The sequence below is a fragment of the Neoarius graeffei genome, chromosome 2 (assembly GCF_027579695.1).
Source record: "Neoarius graeffei isolate fNeoGra1 chromosome 2, fNeoGra1.pri, whole genome shotgun sequence".
Classification (NCBI taxonomy): Eukaryota; Metazoa; Chordata; class Actinopteri; order Siluriformes; family Ariidae; genus Neoarius; species Neoarius graeffei.
Window position 1 is genome coordinate 59464407 of NC_083570.1, and position 24337 is coordinate 59488743.

At 40.6% G+C, this 24337-nt stretch overlaps 1 protein-coding gene across 1 annotated transcript; it reads right to left on the bottom strand.

Moving 5' to 3' along the window:
• Nucleotides 1–21055, bottom strand: yars2 (tyrosyl-tRNA synthetase 2, mitochondrial). Its single transcript, XM_060914566.1, has 5 exons — nt 20268–21055; nt 17370–17537; nt 9458–9613; nt 3175–3345; nt 1–840 (listed from the first exon to the last, which is right to left on the bottom strand). Exons 1-5 carry the CDS (start codon nt 21053–21055, stop codon nt 681–683), a joined length of 1443 nt encoding a protein of 480 aa, XP_060770549.1. The 3' UTR covers nt 1–680.
• Nucleotides 21056–24337: the final 3282 nt, after the last annotated feature.

Here is a 24337-nt window from a genome sequence, read left to right on the forward strand (position 1 = left end):
TACAGTTTGAAGAATGTCTGAGACATCTTGCATTTATAGCATATTAAGGGTAACAATAACTTGCAATTCAAATCACTTAAACACTCAAAGGGAAAAAATGTAAAGGAGTTAAATTGCAACAGCACAACTCACAAGGTTGTACTACACCTCACATGGTACTTCTCAATCCTGGTCCAGTAAATTTTATTGTTGTCCCCCAGGGTCTCAGCTCACCTGATTCAACTGATGAGCCTGAACTAGGTGAGTGTTAGATGAGGGCAAACACCAAGCTGTGCAGGATAGGGGTTGCTCTAATTTATGAAACTTGTACAGGAATTTAAAAATTTACAGGCATCAAGGAAAAAAACACGACTGACATCTTGTGGTCGGACGTAGAACTGCACTTTAAAACAATCACCCAAAAGGTTGACCATTTTCCTGGTGCTTAACTTGAGTAGTATAAAATTTCAGAGACAAAACTCATATGAGACAGTGTACACACGATACACTGTTTAATAGTATTTTTTCTCTGTACTGCAACATGGCTCCTTGTAGCCGGTTTCTTCCTCTTGCCAGCAGCCTTCCAAAATCCACTGATCAGCAGCCCTGTGGTTCCACAAACATCACTTGGCTTGTACTAGGAGTACATGTCCAGTACTTCAGCTGCATAGACTCCTAATTTTCCACATCTATGATGTGAATCACATGCTCAGCCACTTGATGATGTAGAAGTTCTTTTTTCCCACTCGAATCAGACTGAGTCCGTTTGAGAGGATGTGCTGACCTGGGACTAGTATCTGCTCGGGGTTTGAGGCCCTGTGGTGGTTAATCCACACACCACCATCAGTTATCATCTGATACCTGAAACACAGAGCAAGTCATTAGTTAATTCAATTCAATATTATTTATACTGCACGTTTAACAGTGGGTGCTGTCACAAAGCAGCTGTGCAGAATAACATTAACTTAAAAACGTTTCCCTCTTAAGCCTAATATATTAGGCAAAGTTATCTGTAATGAGCGATATGGCCAGAAATCAGTGATCAGTATATCACAATATTATCAGTATACAGTATATAATGGTATAATTTGATGTCCTGTCAATTTCACAAGGATCATAGTTACTGACAGACATAATTAAATTTTTGGAAACCAAACAAAAAAGAAACAAGAGTGCTCTAAGAGCACAATATCTCCTGCTGGCAACTATGCCATAACTCTGGTAAAATGTGACTGAACTGAACGAAATTGCAATATGCGTATTACCAACATATAACAAAGAATCCTGTCAAGTTTTGTGAAATTCCTCCAAAAATTGTGAGAGGAGTTGATTTCAAAAGGTGAGGACCCTTCCCGGGACAGACGGATGGACGGACATCACCACGACATAATCCCCCTTCGGGCCTTTCAGCCAGCGGGGGATAAAAATTATGAGGCAAGTTGATTTCAGAAAGCAAGCACACCTTGATGAACTTGCCAAAGTACAAGTTTGCTAATAATCAAGGGCATAACTCTGGTAACATTTGCCCAAATCAAACGAAATTTCAATACTTGTATAACGGTCATTATAACAGTCTTTTGCCAAACTTGGTGAAATTCCTCTACAAATTGTGAGAGGAGTTGATTTCAGAAGAACGTACACCCTCCTGAAATTGTCAAAGTACAAGTTATTTAATCAAGGGTCAAAACTCTGGTAAAATGTTCACAAACGAAATTAAATCGCAATATGCGTATTACAGTCATATAACAAGGCCTTTTGCCAAGCTTCGAGAAATTCGTCCAAAAATTGTGAGAGGAGTTGATGTCAGAAGGCAAGCACACCTTCATGAAATTGTAAAAGTACAAGTTTGTTCACCAAGGGCCAGAACTCTAGTAAAACGTGACTCAATTGAACAAAATAACAATATATGTACTACCGAGATATAACAATGCCTCTTGCCAAGTTTTGTGAAAGTCCTCCAAAAATTGTGAGTTGATTTCAGAAGAAAAACACACTCATGAAATTGTCAAAGTATAATTTTGTTAATCAAGGGCTGTAAATGTGGTAAAATGTGACTGAATTGAACAAAATTACAATATGCGTATTACTGACATATAACAAAGAATCTTGCCAAGTTTTGTGAAATTCGTCCAAAAATTGCGAGAGGAGTTGATTTCAGAAGGTGAGCACCCTTCCCGGGACGGATGGACATCACCACAACATAATCCCCTTTCGGGCCTTTTGGCCAGCGGGGGATAAAAAAAACAAAACAAAAAACAAAGCACAGACTAACAGAATAGTGCATAATAATAATAATAATAATAATAATAACAGCAGTTCTGTGAGCAGAAATGTCTTCTTGTTGAGAGAGGTCTGAGAAGAACGTCCAGACTGGTTCCAGCTGACAGAAACACTATGTAGTCATCGGCTGCTGTAGCCCATCTGCCTCAGTGTTCAGCGTTTTGTGTGTTCTTAGGTGCTTTTTTGCTCACTATGGTTGTAAAGAGTGGTTATTTGCCTTACTGTAGCCTTCCTGTCAGCTTTAACAGCCTTCTCATCAACAAGACCTTTTTTGTTAATATGGTGTTTCCGTCTGCTGACCTGCTGCTCATTGGATATTTTTTGTGTTTGGATCATTCTGCGCAAACCCTAGAGATGGTTGTGTGTGAAAAATCGCAGAAGATCTACAGCTTCTTAGACAAGTGAAAATCCCCCCACCCACAACACCCCACAAATTCTAAACGGCTGGTCGTTAGCACAGTCGCCTCACAGTAAGAAGGTTCCGGGTTCGAACCCAGCGGCCGGCGAGGGCCTTTCTGTGTGGAGTTTGCATGTTCTCCCCGTGTCTGCGTGGGTTTCCTCCGGGTGCTCCGGTTTCCCCCACAATCCAAAGACATGCAGTTAGGTTGACGTGGGGCGGCCTTGGGCTGAGGTGTCCTTGAGCAAGGTACCGAACCCCTGACTGCTCCCCGGGCGCTTTGGTGTGCCTGCCCACTGCTCTGAGTGTGTGCGTGTGTTCACTGCTTCAGATGGGTTAAATGCAGAGGATGAATTTCACTGTGCTTGAAGTGTGCATGTGACGAATAAAGGTTTCTTAAAAAACTCCTAAGCCCTTGGAAATAATTACTCATGCTGCATACTTGTACTGCTCATTAACTGCGGTTTCATGTTTGCAGACGTCTCTCTGAAAAAGTAACATCAAACATGAACACACACCCTCTGGGTCCTTCAGGAATGGCCTGGCTCCGACGGCAGGCATCCAGTACTGTGGTACCTGGCTCCAGAAAGAACTCTTTAAATGGAGCTCCTCTGAACAACTCCTTCAGTTCAGCATCATCCATCTGCTGCAGAGCCTCGATGCTGCTCTGGTACAGAGCGTTGGTGCATCTAGACACACACACACACACACACACACACGAGTAATACAATATCTAGATTCTACACCGTTCTGTATCTTCACCAATAATTACCCTTACGAAACCACAATGTGTCTGGTTGGTAGAAAAAGAGATTTCACATGCCTTATGGGAAATATGTAGCTGCCTGGGGAAAACCCTTCATGTGGTGAAATTTTTAGCTTTTTCTGCTATATGCAGTTTTGAAAACTACAGGCTTGCCTGAACTGAAATGTGTTTCTATTTTGCATACATCACAAGCAAAGTTTAAAGTCCATTAAAAGTGAAAAAGGAGAAAAATCATATTTAAAAAAGATTTCATTCCTACTGTGGCACAGGAGCAGCACAGATACTTTAACAGCTACTATCAGATTACAAACCGAATTGATTAGGCTTACGTCCATTTCATTACAGCACATTTGATCAAGTTCAAGAACTTGATCAAAACTTGTCACTCACTGCATGAGGAAATACCATGTACAGTTCCAACCAGAAGTTCACATACAGTTTAGAAAAAGACACAAACTTTTTTTTTCCTCCATGTCTGACAATAAAATTGATCCTGTTTTAGGTCAGTTAAGATCTCCAATTTTTTTTTCAGTTTGTAAAATATCAGAATAATCAGAGAGAGAATTTTTAATTACTTTCATCAAAGTCAGAAGTTTACATACACTTGGTTAGTATTTGGTAGAATTGCCTTTGAACTGTTTGAACTTGGATCAAGCCTTCTACAAGTTTCTCACAATATCTTGCTGGAATTTTGGCCCTTTCCTCCTGACCAAATTGGTGGAGTTGAGTCAAATTTGTGGGCCTTCTTGCTCGCATACGCCTTTTCAGTGCCACCCACAAATTTTCTACAGGCTTGAGGTCAGGGCTTTGTGATGGCCACTCCAATACCTTCACTTTGTTGTCCTTAAGCCACTTTGCAACTAATTTAGAGGTATGCTTGGGGTCATTGTCCATTTAGAAGACCCATCTATGCCCAAGCTTTAACTTTTTGGCTGATGTCTTGAGATGTTGCTTCAAAATATCCACATAATTTTCTTTCCTCATGACGCCATCTATTTTGTGAAGTGCACCAGTCCCTCCTGCAGCAAAGCAGCCCCACAACATGATGCTGCCACCACCATACTTCACGGTTGGGATGGTGTTCTGAGGCTTGCAAGCTTCCCCCTTTCTCCTCCAAACATAACGATGATCATTATGGCCAAACAGTTCAAAATTTTGTTTCATCAGATCACAGGACATGTCTCCAAAAATTAAGACCTTTGTTCCCATGTGCAGCTGCAAACTGTAATCTGTTTTTTTTATGGTGGTTTTGGAGCAGCGGTTTTCTCCTCACTGAGTGGCCTTTCAGCTCATGTCGGTACAGAACTCGTTTTATTGTGGATAATGATACTCTCTTACCGGTTTCAGCCAGCATCTTTACAAGGTCTTTCGCTGTTGTTCTGGGGTTCATTTGCACATTTTGCACCAAAGCACGTTCATCTCCAGGACACAGAAGCCGTCTCCTTCCTGAGCGGTATGATGGCTGTGGGCTCCCATGGTGTTTATACTTGCATATTATTGTTCGAACAGATGAACATGGGACCTTCAGGCATCTGGAAATTGTACCCAAGGATGAACCAGATTTGTGAAGATCTACAATTCTTTTCCTGATGTCTTGGTTGATTTCTTTTGATTTTCCCATGATGTCATGCAAAGAAGCCCTTGTGTTTGAAGCTGTGCCTTTAAATACATCCACAGGTATGCCTCCAATTAACTCAAATGATGTCAATTAGCCTATCAGACGCTTCTAATGCCAAAATATCATCATGTAGAATGCTCCAAGCTGTTTAAGTCACAGTCAACTTAGTGTATGTAAACTTCTGACTCTGATGAAAGAAATTAAAAATTCTCTGAAAAATTCTCTCTCTGATTATTCCGACATTTTACAAATTAAAAAAAATTGGGGGGTCCTAACTGAACTAAAACAGGAAAAGTTTCCTCGATTTTACTGTCAGGCATGGAGAAAAAAAAAGTTTGTGTCTTTTCCTAGACTGTATGTAAACTTCTGGTTGCAACTGTAGCTAGCAAGGCTTTAAACACTTTTAGGTAGACTGGATTTACTATAGCGTTTATTAAACTGGCTTCTTATGCAATCTGATCTTTGTAGGACAAAATCCTAGGCAAGATTTAAAAAGTAAATAAAAACAAATACAGTGGGGCAAAAAAGTATTTAGTAAGCCACCAATTGTGCAAGTTCTCCCACTTAAAAAGATGAGAGAGGCCTGTAATTTTCATCATAGGTACACTTCAACCATGAGAGACAGAATGGGGGGAAAGTATCCAGGAAATCACATTGTAGGATTTTTAATGAATTAATTGGTAAATTCCTCGGTAAAATAAGTATTTGGTCACCTACAAACAAGCAAGATTTCTGGCTCTCACAGACCTGTAACAACTTCTTTAAGAGGCTCCTCTGTCCTCCACTCATTACCTGTATTAATGGCACCTGTTTGAACTCGTTATCAGTATAAAAGACACCTGTCCACAACCTCAAACAGTCACACTCCAAACTCCACTATGGCCAAGACCAAAGAGCTGTCAAAGGACACCAGAAACAAAATTGTAGACCTGCACCAGGCTGGGAAGACTGAATCTGCAATAGGTAAGCAGCTTGGTGTGAAGAAATCAATTGTGGGAGCAATTATTAGAAAATGGAAGACATACAAGACCACTGATAATCTCCCTCGATCTGGGGCTCCATGCAAGATCTCACCCCGTGGGGTCAAAATGATCACAAGAACGGTGAGCAAAAATCCCAGAACCACATGGGGGGACCTAGTGAATGACCTGCAGAGAGCTGGGACCAAAGTAACAAAGGCTACCATCAGTAACACACTACGCCGCCAGGGACTCAAATCCTGCAGTGCCAGACGTGTCCCCCTGCTTAAGCCAGTACATGTCCAGGCCCGTCTGAAGTTTGCTAGAGAGCATTTGGATGATCCAGAAGAGGATTGGGAGAATGTCATATGGTCAGATGAAACCAAAATAGAACTTTTTGGTAAAAACTCAACTTGTCGTGTTTGGAGGAGAAAGAATGCTGAGTTGCATCCAAAGAACACCATACCTACTGTGAAGCATGGGGGTGGAAACATCATGCTTTGGGGCTGTTTTTCTGCAAAGGGACAGGACGACTGATCAGTGTAAAGGAAAGAATAAATGGGGCCATGTATCGTGAGATTTTGAGTGAAAACCTCCTTCCATCAGCAAGGGCATTGAAGATGAAACGTGGCTGGGTCTTTCAACATGACAATGATCCCAAACACACCGCCCGGGCAATGAAGGAGTGGCTTCGTAAGAAGCATTTCAAGGTCCTGGAGTGGCCTAGCCAGTCTCCAGATCTCAACCCCATAGAAAATCTTTGGAGGGAGTTGAAAGTCCATGTTGCCCAGCGACAGCCCCAAAACATCACTGCTCTAGAGGAGATCTGCATGGAGGAATGGGCCAAAATACCAGCAACAGTGTGTGAAAACCTTGTGAAGACTTCCAGAAAACGTTTGACCTCTGTCATTGCCAACAAAGGGTATATTAACAAAGTGTTGAGATGAACTTTTGTTATTGACCAAATACTTATTTTCCACCATAATTTGCAAATAAATTCTTTAAAAATCAGACAGACAATGTGATTTTCTGGATTTTTTTTTCCTCATTTTGTCTCTCATAGTTGAGGTATACCTATGATGAAAATTACAGGCCTCTCTCATCTTTTTAAGTGGGAGAACTTGCACAATTGGTGACTGACTAAATACTTTTTTGTCCCACTGTATTCCATGTTGTTTTGGTGAAATCTCAATGTCAGAGTATGCTATAGGCAGAATACTCAATTTTGCTGATGCTAAACCTTTTCTTTTTGTCTAAGTGTTTACCAAGGCTGCCACACACACGTTATATGACCAAAGGTTTGTGGATACAGTGGTGCTTGAAAGTCTGTGAACCCTTTATATAATTTTCTATATTTCTGCATAAATATGACCTAAAACATCATCAGATTTTCACACAAGTCCTAAAAGTAGATAAAGAGAATACAGTTAAACAAATGAGACAAAAATATTATACGTGGTCATTTATTTATTGAGGAAAATGATCCAATATTACATATCTGTGAGTGGCAAAAGTATGTGAACCTTTGCTTTCAGTATCTGGTGTGACCCCCTTGTGCAGCAATAACTGCAACTAAACGTTTCCGGTAAATGTTGATCAGTCCTGCACACCGGCTTGGAGGAATTTTAGCCCATTCCTCCGTACGGAACAGCTTCAACTCTGGGATGTTGGTGGGTTTCCTCACATGAACTGCTCGCTTCAGGTCCTTCCACAACATTTCGATTGGATTAAGGTCAGGACTTTGACTTGGCCATTCCAAAACATTAACTTTATTCTTCTTTAACCATTCTTTGGTAGAACGACTTGTGTGCTTAGGGTCACTGTCTTGCTGCATGGCCCACCTTCTCTTGAGATTCAGTTCATGGACAAATGTCCTGATATTTTCCTTTAGAATTTGCTGGTATAATTCAGAATTCATTGTTCCATCAATGATAGCAAGCCGTCCTGGCCCAGATAGAGCAAAACAGGCCCAAACCATGATACTACCACCACCATGTTTCACAGATGGGATAAGGTTCTTATGCTGGAATGCAGTGTTTTCCTTTCTCCAAACATAATGCTTCTCATTTAAACCAAAAAGTTCTATTTTGGTCTCATCCATCCACAAAGCATTTTTCCAATAGCCTTCTGGCTTGTCCACATGATCTTTAGCAAACTGCAGACGAGCAGCAATGTTCTTTTTGGAGAGCAGTGGCTTTCTCCTTGCAACCCTGCCATGCACACCATTGTTGTTCAGTGTTCTCCTGATGGTGGACTCATGAACATTAGCCAATGTGAGAGAGGCCTTCAGTTGCTTAGAAGTTACCCTGGGGTCCTTTGTGACCTCGCTGACTATTACATGCCTTGCTCTTGGAGTGATCTTTGTTGGTCGACCACTCCTGGGGAGGGTAACAATGGTCTTGAATTTCCTCTGTTTGTACACAATCTGTCTGACTGTGGATTGGTGGAGTCCAAACTCTTTAGAGATGGTTTTGTAACCTTTTCCAGCCTGATGAGCATCAACAACGCTTTTTCTGAGGTCCTCAGAAATCTCCTTTGTTCGTGCCATGACACACTTCCACAAACATGTGTTGTGAAGATCAGACTTTGATAGATCCCTGTTCTTTAAATAAAACAGGGTGCCCACTCACACCTGATTGTCATCCCATTGATTGAAAACACCTGACTCTAATTTCACCTTCAAATGAACTGCTAATCCTAGAGGTTCACGTACTTTTGCCACTCACAGATATGTAATATTGGCTCATTTTCCTCAATAAATAAATGACCATGTATAATATTTTTGTCTCATTTGTTTAACTGGGTTCTCTTTATCTACTTTTAGGACTTGTGTGAAAATCTGATGATGTTTTCGGTCATATTTATGCAGAAATATAGAAAATTCTAAAGGGTTCACAAACTTTCAAGCACCACTGTACCTGACCATCACACTCATATGTGGTCCTCCTCTAAACTGTTGACACAAATTTGGAAGCATACAATTGTATAGGATGTCTATGTTTGCTGGAGCATTACAATTTCCTTTCTCTGGAAGGGAAAAGGCCCTGTGCTCTATTGCCCCTGTGAAAAAGCAAGCCCCATGAAGACATGGTTTGCCAAAGTTGATGTGGAAGAACCCGAGTGTCCTGCAGAGTCCTGACCTTAACCCCAATGAACATTTTGGGATGAACTGGAATGTGATTGCATCCCAATCCTTCTTGCCAGACCTGACCTCAATAATGCTCTTCTGGCTGAATACGCAAATGCAAAATCTAGTGGAAAACCTTCCCAGAAGAGTGGAGGTTATTATAACAGCAAATGGGGGACTGAATCTGGAATGAGATGTTCAACAAGTGCATACAGGTATGATGGTCAGGTGTCCGCAAACTTTTGGCTATATAGTGTATGCTTTTGCCCTCCTAAACTGGTGATATTGCTGTGCCATACTCTTATATACTGCTGTTGAGGAAGGCTCTCACCGTTTGGCACTTTCCAGCCCCTCCTTGCCATGCACCAGCTTGGTTACCTCAGCAGCAAGCCGTTTTTGTGCTGTTCTCTTGCCTGGATCCTGCTGCTGCTGCTCCATCACCTTCTCCACCTCGGCCAGTGGCAGGAAGGTGAACAGCTTCAAGTACCTGAGGTTCAAACACTGCAGATTAGTGCTCTAAATTAATTTACACAAATTACTACAGCTTCCAAACTTTACAGCTTTCTAACTAGAGGATATCAGTCAGACTTTTCCATGGACCCATTCAAATTTCAGCATCTTGTTCAGTTACTCATCTTAAAGCATATAATGCAGGAACCAAAGTAACTACGGTGAAACAAAGCAGGAAAGGTATATGTAGTGTAGAATGAAAATCCGACTTTAACAAGAGATTGAATGTTGCTATTGTTTATATAATACACTAATATTATACTATACTAGAGTGGCAGCTACAATTATCGACACCTTAATGATCTTTTGGCCGTTGCAAAAGTAGAAAAGACTTTCAATACATAAACTGTGCATGAATAATTCCTCAAACTTCCACTGGAAAAAAAAATATGAGTTGATTCCCGATTACTCAGTGTATCAGATCACGTGACACCGTTCCACAATTATCAACACTTTTGTCCACAATTATCAACATCAAGATGATTATTTATTTAAAAATAAATAAATAAATAATTGGTATGTGGTATTAAACTAACAAAACATAGTTTTTATTTAAAATTTGTTTTACAAAGACTTATATTTAGTACAAAATATCTTTTATAGAAATATATCAATGTCAGTACTTACGTAAATGAGGAAGTAATTCTAATGTCTGTAAACAAATGATCTGATAATGTTTAACCTGTGTCAGAAAATCTTTTTGTTCCACTTTCTAAAGTATTTCTGTAGATCATATCTTGTTAATCATTTGTTGCTGTTTGTATTACTTTCTAGTTTTATTTTTTTTAGATTTTTTTTGGGCTTTTTTCACCTTTATTATTGGATAGGACAGTGTAGAGACAGGAAATGAGCAGGAGAGAGAGACGGGGAGGGATCGGGAAATGACCTCGGGCCGGACTCGAACCTGGGTCCCCGGATTTATGGTATGGCGCCTTATCCACCTGAGCCACGACACAAACTGCAAAAAAACAAACTGCAAACAAACTGCAAAAAAAATTCTGAATGGAACAGAAAAATCTGAATATTTCAAGCATGTAATTTTTTTATATGCTAGGAATTTAATTCTGGTCTAATTCTATTTATTGCAATAGGATTTCAAATACTCTATAAACATTCCATTCTGTTATGAATCAGAAAAAAAAATTATTATAAAATCACAACACATTTTTTAAAGTACTTCATCTACTTCAACAATGGTACACAAAGATCAATCCATAACAGTTGTAAATGTCACTTAATTCCACATCAGTGGTCGAAATACTTTTTTCCAGTGTTCTGCAATATTGTCAAAATTTTGTTCTGCAATTTGGAAATATTTTCTGCAAATACACAAGCCTCCATACTACACCCTTCTCAACCTAATAATGCCTATTTACATCATATCTAGCTTTAGAACTCATAGCATTACTGTAATTCTTTATTCTCTCACTCTATTTTTAATTTCAGTCTTCACAGATCCTTCTCTGCAGCAAAGTTATCATTCCATGATACCTCCACAGGTCTTTCATCCCCCTCGCTCTGACACTACGGGCTACTACAACTTGAAGTATACCAACTAATTCATAAATGTACTAGTTATCACACCCACACATTATCCTTCCACACAGCATAGTAATAAAGGTATCACCACCATAAAAAATAGAACACAACTGTTCTTCAAGAAACAAAACATTCATTTTCATGTTACACGTCATGTTACATTTTGTCAAGATTAAGTTTCTAGCTTGAATAATAGATTGTTACCCAAAATGTACTTCATTCACAGTGTTTGCATCTGCAACCTGTAGTTTTAAATTGAAAGCAAGGTTTCAATTCTACACTCTGTTACATCTTACGATGATGCAAAGAATTGATGCCATTAAGGAATAAAACCCAACTGGCAAATGGAAAGACGTTTGGGTTCAATGTGTTTGCCTGGCTTTTAAAGTGCAAGGTCATGAACTGAACTGAGAACGACTGCAGGGGCTTCACTGCTCTAAACTAACAACAGAGAACTGGGTACAAACTAATCATGGCAGAACTGAGAGCTACAGAACTACTGAGAGCTACAGAACTGAACCTATGAGCTTTGTCTTACAGGGCAACTGTTTTACTTTGTGCTAGTCTGCACCACAGGCAAGACAGCACTAGTAAAAACAATAGAACATGTACACAAAACATGTATTAGTGTAGCTTGGTATGAGAAAACAAAATATTCAAAAGTATCTATGAATAAAAGTAAAATACTGTTGCTGTCTTCAAAAGGGATATAATATCAGTATAATTTTGCATAATTCAACAATACAACATATACAAACCTATACAATTTACCAATATATATGTATGCAAGATAAGAACTAGTCAAAGTCTTCGCTTTCGTTTTTTGTTGTCCCCCTCCCGGACGCACGATCTGTCACTGTTGTTGTTGGAGTCACGCTGCCTACCGGTGTCACGGTCAGACCGTGACACCGCCATGCATCTCCCAGAATTCAATGCAGCACAACAAACATGGCTCCCAAGAAGAGGATTGTTTCTTCGGGGCAAGAGTTCGACAAAAACGGCAAGAAAACAAAGACGATTTTGTCGTATCTTAGCAAAACCGGTATCACGGTCTGAATTTACCAGGTAAATTTATACTGTAGCAGCCACGGTCTAACCTTACCACAGTATAAATTTACCAACTTGGTATAATTGAGCCTAGTCTGAATTTACCAGCCTAATATGAGATTTATGTTCATGTTCATACTTGAATTATTTACACTTTATCTTGATGAATATTGATTTGTTTGAGTGAGACTCCTCATGATTATAATATAGTTATTCTGTCAAATTTACCAACCTGGTATAATTAGACTCCTGTCATTGGACCTAGTCAGAATTTACCAGCCCAATATGATATGGGATTTATGTTCATACTTGATCCATAAATAAATTATTTTCACTTTATCTTGATGAATGAATGAATGACCCGTGTTTTAGTTCCAGTTTATGCACTAAGTAGGCTGATCAGGACCAGCCAGCAGCCAGGAATGATGAACTTTGTTTCCTCATCCATATTCAACAGCTTGTCTACTGATAATCAAATCTCACAATTGTAGTCACAATTCGTGTTTTATTAGTCCGCAAATGTGTTGAAATGCTCGGTACAAAATCGCAGCAAGAAAGGGTAAATTTAGACTTCCCGGAAGTTGACCGGGAAAAAACAAAAAGTCAGTCTGCGCATGCGCATGGTAAATTTATACCAGCACACGATCAGACCGTGACAGCAGAAACTGCTGAACACTGCCGAGGTAGTTGTCGGCTCCTCCCATTACGTAAATATTGCTCAACTTTGACCTGGAAAACGGCGTCAGGTTCACGCGGCGCAGGTTTCAGTTTATTTACAGCGCCGCTAGTTTGCTAAATTGAGAACCATTGAATCCCGAGCCTGATTTTTCATTCTGCAAAATTGCAGGTTGTTTAAATTTTTCTTCTGCAATCTTGAAAATCATTCTGCAAAATGCAGACTGCAGAAGGGTATTTCGAACACTGCACAGGGTGTCGATAATGGTGGACACCGGTGAAAGTGATCTCTATTATCGACACCTCACGTGACTTCTCAAACGCGCGTGTAGATCCAAAATGGCGACTGTCAAATGAAAGAGTAAGAAACAAAGTAGGTTTCGACAAGGATATTGTGAAATATCGGTGAATTTGATAAGTAAAAACATGTCCATGATCTTTCCACCATGCTTACCTGCGATGATAATATCCAGGTTTTCCTCAAATTGCTGATCGTACTAAAAAATTTCCATCTCAGGTAACGAGCTGTGTCATCAGACGACAAGATCAAAGGGCGAGGCGGGTCTTCCAGTTGATTAATTAACCAATAATAACTGTTATAACTGAAACTCACCTTTGTAAAATTGTTTTATATTGGTAAATCTGAAAAGGTGTCGATAATTATGGACTGTCGATAACTGTAGTCGCCGCTCTAGTTTCACTATAGGTTTTTGACACCTGACAAGCATATGGATATGTTCATTAGGTGTCCAAAAACTTTTGGCCATATAGTATATTTTCAAATAATATTCAAACAAAACTCAATTGCCACCAGGTGATCTTTCTGTTCACATTAAATTCAGAATTATCATTCTGTACATTACATGCATGATACAACCCCGATTCCAAAAAAGTTGGGACAAAGTACAAATTGTAAATAAAAACGGAATGCAATGATGTGGAAGTTTCAAAATTCCATATTTTATTCAGAATAGAACATAGATGACATATCAAATGTTTAAACTGAGAAAATGTATCATTTAAAGAGAAAAATGAGGTGATTTTAAATTTCATGACAACAACACATCTCAAAAAAGTTGGGACAAGGCCATGTTTACCATTGTGAGACATCCCCTTTTCTCTTTACAACAGTCTGTAAACGTCTGGGGACTGAGGAGACAAGTTGCTCAAGTTTAGGGATAGGAATGTTAACCCATTCTTGTCTAATGTAGGATTCTAGTTGCTCAACTGTCTTAGGCCTTTTTGTCGTATCTTCCGTTTTATGATGCGCCAAATGTTTTCTATGGGTGAAAGATCTGGACTGCAGGCTGGCCAGTTCAGTACCCGGACCCTTCTTCTACGCAGCCATGATGCTGTAATTGATGCAGTATGTGGTTTGGCATTGTCATGTTGGAAAATGCAAGGTCTTCCCTGAAAGAGACGTCGTCTGGATGGGAGCATATGTTGCTCTAGAACCTGGATATACCTTTCAGCATTGATAGTGTCTTTCCAGATGTGTAAGCTGCCCATGCCACACACACTAATGCAACCCCATACCATCAGAGATGCAGGCTTCTGAACTGAGCGCTGATAACAACTTGGGTCGTCCTTCTCTTTAGTCCGAATGACACGGCATCCCTGATTTCCATAAAGAACTTCACATTTTGATTCGTCTGACCACAGAACAGTTTTCCACTTTGCCACAGTCCATTTTAAATGAGCCTTGGCCCAGAGAAGACGTCTGCGCTTCTGGATCATGTTTAGATGCGGCTTCTTCTTTGAACTATAGAGTTTTAGCTGGCAACGGCGGATGGCACGATGAATTGTGTTCACAGATAATGTTCTCTGGAAATATTCCTGAGCCCATTTTGTGATTTCCAATACAGAAGCATGCCTGTATGTGATGCAGTGCCGTCTAAGGGCCTGAAGATCACGGGCACCCAGTATGGTTTTCCAGCCTTGACCCTTACACACAGAGATTCTTCCAGATTCTCTGAATCTTTTGATGATATTATGCACTGTAGATGATGATATGTTCAAACTCTTTGCAATTTTACACTGTCGAACTCCTTTCTGATATTGCTCCACTATTTGTCGGCGCAGAATTAGGGGGATTGGTGATCCTCTTCCCATCTTTACTTCTGAGAGCCGCTGCCACTCCAAGATGCTCTTTTTATACCCAGTCATGTTAATGACCTATTGCCAATTGACCTAATGAGTTGCAATTTGGTCCTCCAGCTGTTCCTTTTTTGTACCTTTAACTTTTCCAGCTTCTTATTGCCCCTGTCCCAACTTTTTTGAGATGTGTTGCTGTCATGAAATTTCAAATGAGCCAATATTTGGCATGAAATTTCAAAATGTCTCACTTTCGACATTTGATATGTTGTCTATGTTCTATTGAGGTATTTCACCCACGTGACCAAGTCACGTGATGCAGCCATTTTGGACGGCACGCTTAAGTCCTTCAGTGCAAGGCGGTATGAGATGGTGGAGACCTTTGCACATTTTAACAAGAAAGTAAGCTGTGATTCGTGTTAAATTGGATCTGTCTTTTATCACAAACACTGTACCCAGCCTTGGTATGGAGCCAAGGTTGTCGACAGAAGTCAACAGTTTGATGAAGGATGACCCCAGCAGTTTGAAACGGTACAAGGTAGGCTATGTTCACAACACTGTTTTGTTACTCAGGGGATCTGAGATCCCCTGAAACAGACATGAGATCCTTTGAAAACATGATTTGGGAAATGTTGGGGGGTCTCTAAAATATTGGCAAAATGATGTTTATTGACATAGCAATTGTGTGTAATAACGGGAAGCATTTGCATATCCGAAGTGTTGTGTTTACATGACAACGACTGCTGCTGCCAGGTTGGTTGTTGAGTAGCCTGACTGATTTTTTTTTTCTTGCGTGTGGTATCATTGTTGACGCGAGGTTGTTTTTTGAACATGCCAATGCGGACACGATGTCCCCTGATGAGTTATGACTTCAGACGCGATGCGTGTGTGGAGTCCGCGTGATATGTGCGTAAGATAGGCTTCTCATGTGTTTGGAGATCCGCGCTCTTTTTTTTCCTCTTTCTTTCTTTCTTTTTACTTAATTTCCCTGTTTATTTCTGTGTCCCGTTTCTTTCTAGCCTCTGTTATTGCGTTTTATGTCTGATGTCTGCTACATGCAACCCTAGACAAATTAACACTGCCTTGTTTCACTGCTCAGATGGGTTAATAAACACTGACCCATTTACTTTTTGCTATATATTTTATCAAAATTGCGTTAACTAATAAACTAACCTGAAATGAAATGATCACTGCAAAGTCTGGAATACTCTGTTGGCTCCCAATCCTGTCTCTTCACAGCTGCAATCACTCTTGTCTGGGTCAGTAGTAAACCGGTAGTGATGTGTCGGTCGCGAACGATCCGGTTCAAAGAGCCGGCTCTTTGAAGTGAACGACGGGAGCCGGCTCTTCGGTGGGAGCCGAGCTGGGGAGCCGAATTAGTTTTTTGTCCTTAGGTGCCTCAGAGAGAGAGACTTTCACAAAAAAAGTTGCTGTCCGATTGCGTCTTTGTGTTGTCTATTACTATTCAAAGGAAAAAAAGTAGCATGGTGTACACCTACTTTTTTTGGTTGATGTCATTCACAGCTGCGAAAATACGAAAATTGGTGTAATGCTTAAAGCTGTGGAGCGCAGGGGAGAGGAGTCTGTGAGGCACCTGAGGAGGGGAAAATCAGCTGTGTATTTTATATTGGTAATATAACACAGTTTTGCATTATGTTTGTGAGAAAATAATTTATTAATTGGTAAGTAAGTTTTATTTCTATAGCTAGAACATTGTTACACTGCTATACTTTACAAAGCTTTACAATGGCTACAAAAACTAAAAAATAAAATGGAAAACATCCTATTGATAAAATATAAATAATAATGTAATTAATTAACTAGTTAATTGCAGCAATTAAATAAAAAATAAAATCTCAGGAGCCGTTTGGGAGCCGAAAGAGCCGGCTCCTTATAGTAAGAAGAGCCAAAAGAGCCGAAATTCCCATCACTAGAAACCGGTAAAAGGAGCGTCCTGCACGCCGTCCCTGTCTGTTGTGGCAGCCCACAGCACAACAAGCAAACACCATGGTTATTTATAGAGTGCTTACTGACAAATTAATCTATTCTAGGTGTCTGTAACACGTTTTTTTTTCAAGCCGGTTCTCCCTCTCTGTCTGCAGCGTTAGTATGTAGCTTGACGTTCAAAATGGCGGACACCGGGGCGTCACGTGACCCTGTGACGTCAGGTGAAATACCTCAATTGTGAATACAATATCAGTTTTTGAGATTTGTAAATTATTGCACTCCCTTTTTATTTACAATTTGTACTTTGTCCCAACTTTTTTGGAATCGGGGTTGTATAATAAAGCTCATTTTTGCACAAACTCAATATTTTCAAGGTTTCTCTGATAGACTTCTGCATTATGATCAAAAACTTTGCAAAGACACCATCTTACTGTTCCATATTGTTATCTGGCAGTCTCAGGAAATACTGGTAGAACTCAAAGGGAGATGTTTTATTCCGGTTCAGCCATACAGCATTTCCTGCAGTCTTCCCCAGCTTATCTCCCATTGAGGTGGTCAACAGTGGTACCGTCAGTCCATATACTTCCTCTCCTGTCTTTCTGAAAGGAATACCAAAAACATTAGTGCTAACCTTGTTCATTCATTCATCTTCAGTAAGCACTTCATCCTGGTCAGGGTCACGGTGGATCCGGAGCCTATCCCAAGAACACTGGATACAAGTTAAGGACACACCTTGGATATCTCCCACAGGGAGCTATATATCACTGACGCAGACATAGACCTCTTGCACTGACATCACAAATATGTTAGCAACCATCGCTACCCTTGTCCTGGGGGACAAGCGAACTTTGTTTACATACAGTTCACATACTGAAGACGAACGATACTGAAGATGTCCGACGTCTGTTGCTGTTATCTGAAGAAAACTACAGCTAACAAAGCTCTACTACCAGATTATTTGGATAATCTTAATCAGAAAGAAGCAAAGGATAGATATATGCAGAAATTAGAGTTTATTGGTGGTTATGGTCCATACAAAATTCCTCGAAATGACTGGCATGACGATGTAGATTTGTGGCCTAGTGTTACCTACACAGATGTTGGAATGTACCTTCTTTTTTTTTTTTTTTTTAAGAGTCCCTAAATGGAAGAACAGTTTAAAAAAAACGACAAAAGCAACAAAACCATTGTGGAAAGAATTTTTCTTGACACCAGCTTTTAGGAACAGAATGTTGCAAAAGCCAAAGCATTTACCCTCAAAGGACTCCAACCTGAACTGTGGGCTAGATGGTATTCCCGGCCCTCCATATCTCAACAACCCCAAGGGCATCTAGGTACAGAAGTATTTATACTCTATCATTTATACATTGATATTTATTATTGTTAAAACGATATCTGAAGTGTTATTATTTGTAAAATAACAATAGCTTGCTCTAGACTTTCAAACAATTAATATTGTCAGATTTTATTTTAATTTTACCTAATAGTGGATGGGACAATAATTACAAATGCTAACAGAATCAGCATATTCCAGTTGTAGCTATAGTCATTTAATAACTATAAAATGACTATAGTTGCAATAATAATTTCAATAAACAGTTAATGTTCAGTTCCCTCTTCATTTATTCTCTATGCAAAAGGCACAGCTGAGTCACACAGGTTGAGAAGTGTGCGATGGACAGTAACAATTTTATTCAAAATAGTTTTTTTCCTGTCTTCGTCAATTTATTTCCATTTCATGTGCATGCAGCTGTTGTAAAGTTCAGTCTTTCTGTGGAGAACACTCTCGAACTGGAGGGTCATTACTACACGTTCATTACTACACTCTGACTCCATGGTGACATTTTGCACAGGACTGGGTTCCTCTGATAACAGAAACAAAACATCAGCGCTCACTGATTTTAATCTTTTCTGTTCTTTCAGGATATACCACGCATGTCACTCTTTGGTTTTTTTTTTTACTGAGTTATGTCTGAGTTGTTTGCTTGAGGCCCAATCTGGGTTTTCCGTGTTGAATAAGGAAGCTGGTTCATCTGTAAGAAAATTAAACACTTTCATGAAGAAGCCGACTCAAATGTGAACAGAAATAAAATGAGATTCTGAAGCCAACTCTTCCATACTCACTTACGACTTTCTATTATTTTTAAATACGAGTTCTTACCTGAAATAAAATGATCACTACAAATGTGGGTATTCGCAAACTTCTCTGGAGTTTTCAGGCTTAGCTCCTCTCATCGTATTCTCTTTAACCACTCATTTCTTCATTGTTCTTGAAGCATTTGCTTCTCTTTGTTAACATTTTTCTTGATAGCGGGGAGACGGTAATACCTTTTATTTATTTCTCTATTTGAACAATTGGAACAACCAAAAACAGCACAAAACTGGACCATATTTAAGACAGGTTAAGCCTTGCTTACAGGAAAGACAGTGTCTGTTTGTCCCCCAGGTGAAATTATCACTTGATGCGGGACGTCATGCGCAAGGGGTCTATATGGTCCACCTATAAATGCAGTCACTGGTGTACCTACATGCAGTATACAGTCACTGGTCTACCCACCTACATACAGTCATTGGTCTACCAACATACAATATACAGTCATTGGTCTACCAACGTATAATATATAGTCATTGGTCTACCAACGTATAGTCATTAGTCTACCAACATACAATATACAGTCATTGTTCTACCAACATACAACACATAGTCATTGGTCTACCAACATATGTACAATATACAGTCACTGGTCTACCAACATAGTCATTGGTCTACCAACATACAGTGTACGGTCATTGGTCTACCAACATGGTCATTGGTCTACCAACATTGTATATTGTATGTTGGTAGACCAATGACCGTACACTGTATGTTGGTAGACCAATGACCATACACTGTATGTTGGTAGATCAATGACCGTACACTGTATGTTGGCAGACCAATGACTATGCTGGTAGACCAATGACCATGTTGGTAGACCAATGACCATGTTGGTAGACCAATGACCGTACACTGTATGTTGGTAGACCAATGACTGTCATTGGTCTACCAACATACAATGTACGGTCATTGGTCTACCAACATACAGTGTACGGTCATTGGTCTACCAACATACAGTGTACAGTCATTGGTCTACCAACATACAGTGTACAGTCATTGGTCTAGCCATGTATACAGTAATTTGTCCACACACACATACCATAATTGGTCCACAATATATACAGTCATTGGCCCAACCAAACTGACCTCTCAGACCAAAACATTAGAGGTTACAAGTAAATGAGAGAGACAGATGGAATAAACATGTCTGCAGTTTCTGTCCCATTGCTCTTACTTGTGAATGAACTCATGGCCGGACATGAGGTTCCCCAGCTGATCTGTGCCCCCCAGCTGTATTCTGCAGCCGTGCACCTGCTGGAGGTAATAGAAGTCAAAGGCCTGGAACAGCTGGTAAGAGAACTCGCTGAGACTCATGCCCTCGGCACTCTTTAAGCGGGACTGCACGCTGTGTCTGCTCAGCAGAGTGCCCATGCGGAAACACCGTCCCGCCTCGGCCACAAACTCCACCACGTTCCAGTCCCGGTACCAGCTGGCGTTGTTCAGCACGCGCACGGAGCCCAGTCTCTGCGGATCGCTACAGAAATACAGCTCGTGGTTGGTGAAGATCTGGTGCAAGCTTTCCATCACGCACCTGCCATTACTATCGACCACACTAGCCGACAGACCCTCTCGCTCCTTGGATTTGCCGCTCGGGTCACCGATCCGCGCCGTGGCTCCGCCGATCAGCGCGATCACGTGGTGTCCTGCGTTGCGGAAGTGCAGCAGAGCGATGAGCGGCAGCAGGTGTCCGGCGTGCAGGCTGTCGGCGGTCGGGTCGAAGCCGCAGTACACGGTCTGCTGGGCCGAATGGAGCAGCTGAGGGAGCGCCACCTGAGCCGCGGTCTCGGGGAAAGAGTCCTTCAGGAGGCCTCGTTTGTGCAGCGATGATAGAAATCCGTTTCTACTGACTGGGGACGTGTGAACGGTAGTCTTTGGAAACCAAGCCGAAGACGGGCTTTTTAGAACTAAACCCGTCTTTCCTCGCCATCTTCTGCACAGGTTGCGGCCACAGGACGCCGCCATGTTGGAAATGACGTAAGAAGGCGCTCACTGCTGCCCTCTGGTGGATACGAATCTAATTCATCTACTTTCATACGTCAGCGCAGCCGCCATGTTGGAGCGGGCAAGAATCACTCCTAAACCCGTTTCCGCCACCATAATAATGAGAGAATTTTCTCATAATTATGGCGTTCTATCTCATAATAATGACTTAGTAAGTCATAATTGAAATAATATATCATAATTAAATGAGAATGTATCTCATTTATGAGATACGTTTTCTTATTTCATTATGATATAGTATCTTAATTACAGTTATTATTATGATAGAAAGCCATCCGTACATTATCTCTAGCCGCTTTATCCTGTTCTACAGGGTCGCAGGCAAGCTGGAGCCTATCCCAGCTGACTACGGGCGAAAGGCGGGGTACACCCTGGACAAGTCGCCAGGTCATCACAGGGCTGACACATAGACACAGACAACCATTCACACTCACATTCACACCTACGCTCAATTTAGAGTCACCAGTTAACCTAACCTGCATGTCTTTGGACTGTGGGGGAAACCGGAGCACCCGGAGGAAACCCACGCGGACACAGGGAGAACATGCAAACTCCACACAGAAAGGCCCTTGCTGGCCGCTGGGCTCGAACCCAGAACCTTCTTGCTGTGAGGCGACAGCGCTAACCACTACACCACCGTGCCGTCCATAGAAAGCCATAATTATGAGAAAATTCTTATGACAGTGTCTCATAATTTTGACTTAGTATCTCGTAAATATGATGTAAGGTCCCATAATAATGACTTACTCTCTCACAAATTATGAGATATTAAGTCATAAGTTTGAGAAAATGTTCTCATTATTATTATTATTTTTTTTAAAGCATCTCTACCCTGATAAAATCAGTCATAACTCGCTCTATGTATTTTTGTTTGTTTGTTGTTGTTTTTACAAAACTTTCTTTGTTACAGGTCAGTATAAATATACATGTCATGCATCAACAATAATTAGTTTGAGCCTGATTGCTGGAAACTTGAAACCTACTTGTCTTGAGGAAGTGATTTACTGTTACTGATACTTTTAAATCCACTAAAACTCTTAAAGTGCGGCACAGTGGTGTAGTGGTTAGCACTGTTGTCTCACAGCAAGAAGGTTCTGGGTTCGAGCCCAGTGGCTGACGGGGGCCTTTCTGTGTGGAGTTTGCATGTTCTCTCCGTGTCTGTGTGGGTTTCCTTCGGGTGCTCCAGTTTCCCCCACAGTCCAAAGGCATGCAATTAGGTTAATTGGTGGCTCTAAATTGTCCATTGATCAAGGTTGGAGAGGGATGGGCTCCACCAAGTTTTAAAATGCCCTAGACACACCAATTATGGACTGTTAAAATGTCATCAGTGGTGCCCCTACGGCCCTTCCTGGCTATGGGATGAAGAAGAAAACTATTGAAAGTAATAGAAGAATAATTGAAAGAAAGAAGAATAATTGTCCAAATAATAAATCAGAATTCCATATAACAGCAACATAACTACAATAACTAAGTATAAGATTCATGTCAGAATACCGTCACATCATTGTAACTTGTTCAAGTAACATAATGTTAGCTAACATGACAAACACCAGTGTCTAAAAACTTTACTAGACAAAAAGTCACTGGTATGCAGGCCTAATCGTAAATGGTCACAAACATTCTCACGCTTTCGTTCTTGTATGTGTGAAATTCTTAATTTCCCTGAGGGAACCCACCCAAAGGGATCAATAAAGTTTTATCTAATCTAATCTAATCTAATCTAATCTAATCTAATCTAATCTAATCTAATCTAATCTAATGTGTTGCATGTTCTCAGCAGAACTTGCTTGGGTATTTTGTCTGTTTAAACTCTTGATCTGTATTGAAAAAAAAATTCTCTTGTATACTACCTACAGTTTATAGTGAGATTTAGTAGCATATTCCATTTTATAGCCACAAATTATTCCAAGGAGTTACTGTTGCATGATAACCAACAGATGGCACCAAAGTAATGCCAGTTTTGAGTCTGGCAACAAGTAAGACAATAGTCACTGCCTTTGCTTTGACTTTTCCCTCCTTATCTGATCAGATGTGTTTATCATGCTTGATATGCAATTTATTAGCTGTGCAAGTTTTATATTCCAAACCTGGGTCTGTTTGCCTGTGCATGGGGTTATTCCTGTATCCTCAATGGAAAATATACCCTCACTGAACACTTTATTAGGAATACTATACTAATACTGGGTAGGGCCTTCATTCGCTCTCAAAATAGCCTCAACTGTTCATGGCATGGATTCCACAAGACGTTGGAAACATTCCTTTGACATTCTGGTCCATGTTGACATGATTGCATCACACAATTCCTGCAGATTTTAGGTGCACTTTCCTGCTGTGAATTTCTCATTTGATCCCATCCCAAAGGTGTTCTACTGGATTCAGACCCGGTGACTGGGAAGGCCACTGAAAAACATTGAACTCATTGTTATATTCATAAAACCACTTTGAGATGACTTTTGCTTTGTGACATGGTGCATTATCATCTGGCTGTTGCCATTAGAAGATGTAAATTGTGGCCATGAAGGGATGCACATGATCAGCAACAATACTTGAATAGACTTGAATAGAATGATTGATTGTTATTAATGAGCCCAAAGCATGCCAAGAAAACATTCCCCACAACATTACACCACCTCCACCAGCCTGGACTGTGAACACAAGGCAGGTTGGGTCCATGGATTCATGCTGTTGGTGCCAAATTCTGACCCTACCATCTGTGTGCCTCAGCAGAAATCGAGATTCACCAGACCAAGCTACATTTTTCCAGTCCTTTTTCCTATATCTGTTCAGTTTTGGTGAGCCTGAGCCCACTGCAGCCTCAGCTTTCTGTTTTTGGTTGGTGGAATTGGAACCCAATTTGGTCTTCTGCTGTTGTCGCCCATCCTCCTCAAGTTTCGATATGTTATGCATTCTGAGATGCTTTTTCTGCTCACCACAATTGTACAGAGTGGTGCTTTGAGTTACTGTAGTCTGTCAGCTCAAACCAGTTTGGCCATTCTCTGTTACCATTCCTCATAAACAAGGCGTTGCCATCTGAAGAACTGCCACTCACTGGATGTTTTTTAAGTGGACCATTCTAAGTAAACTCTAGAGACTGTTGTGTGTGAAAATCCTATATGATCAGCAGTTATAGAAATACTCAAACCAGCCTGTCTGGCACCAACAATCATGTCATGGTCAAAATCACTGAGATCACATTTCTCCCCATTCTGATCGTTGATGTGAAAACTACCTGAAGCTGCTGGC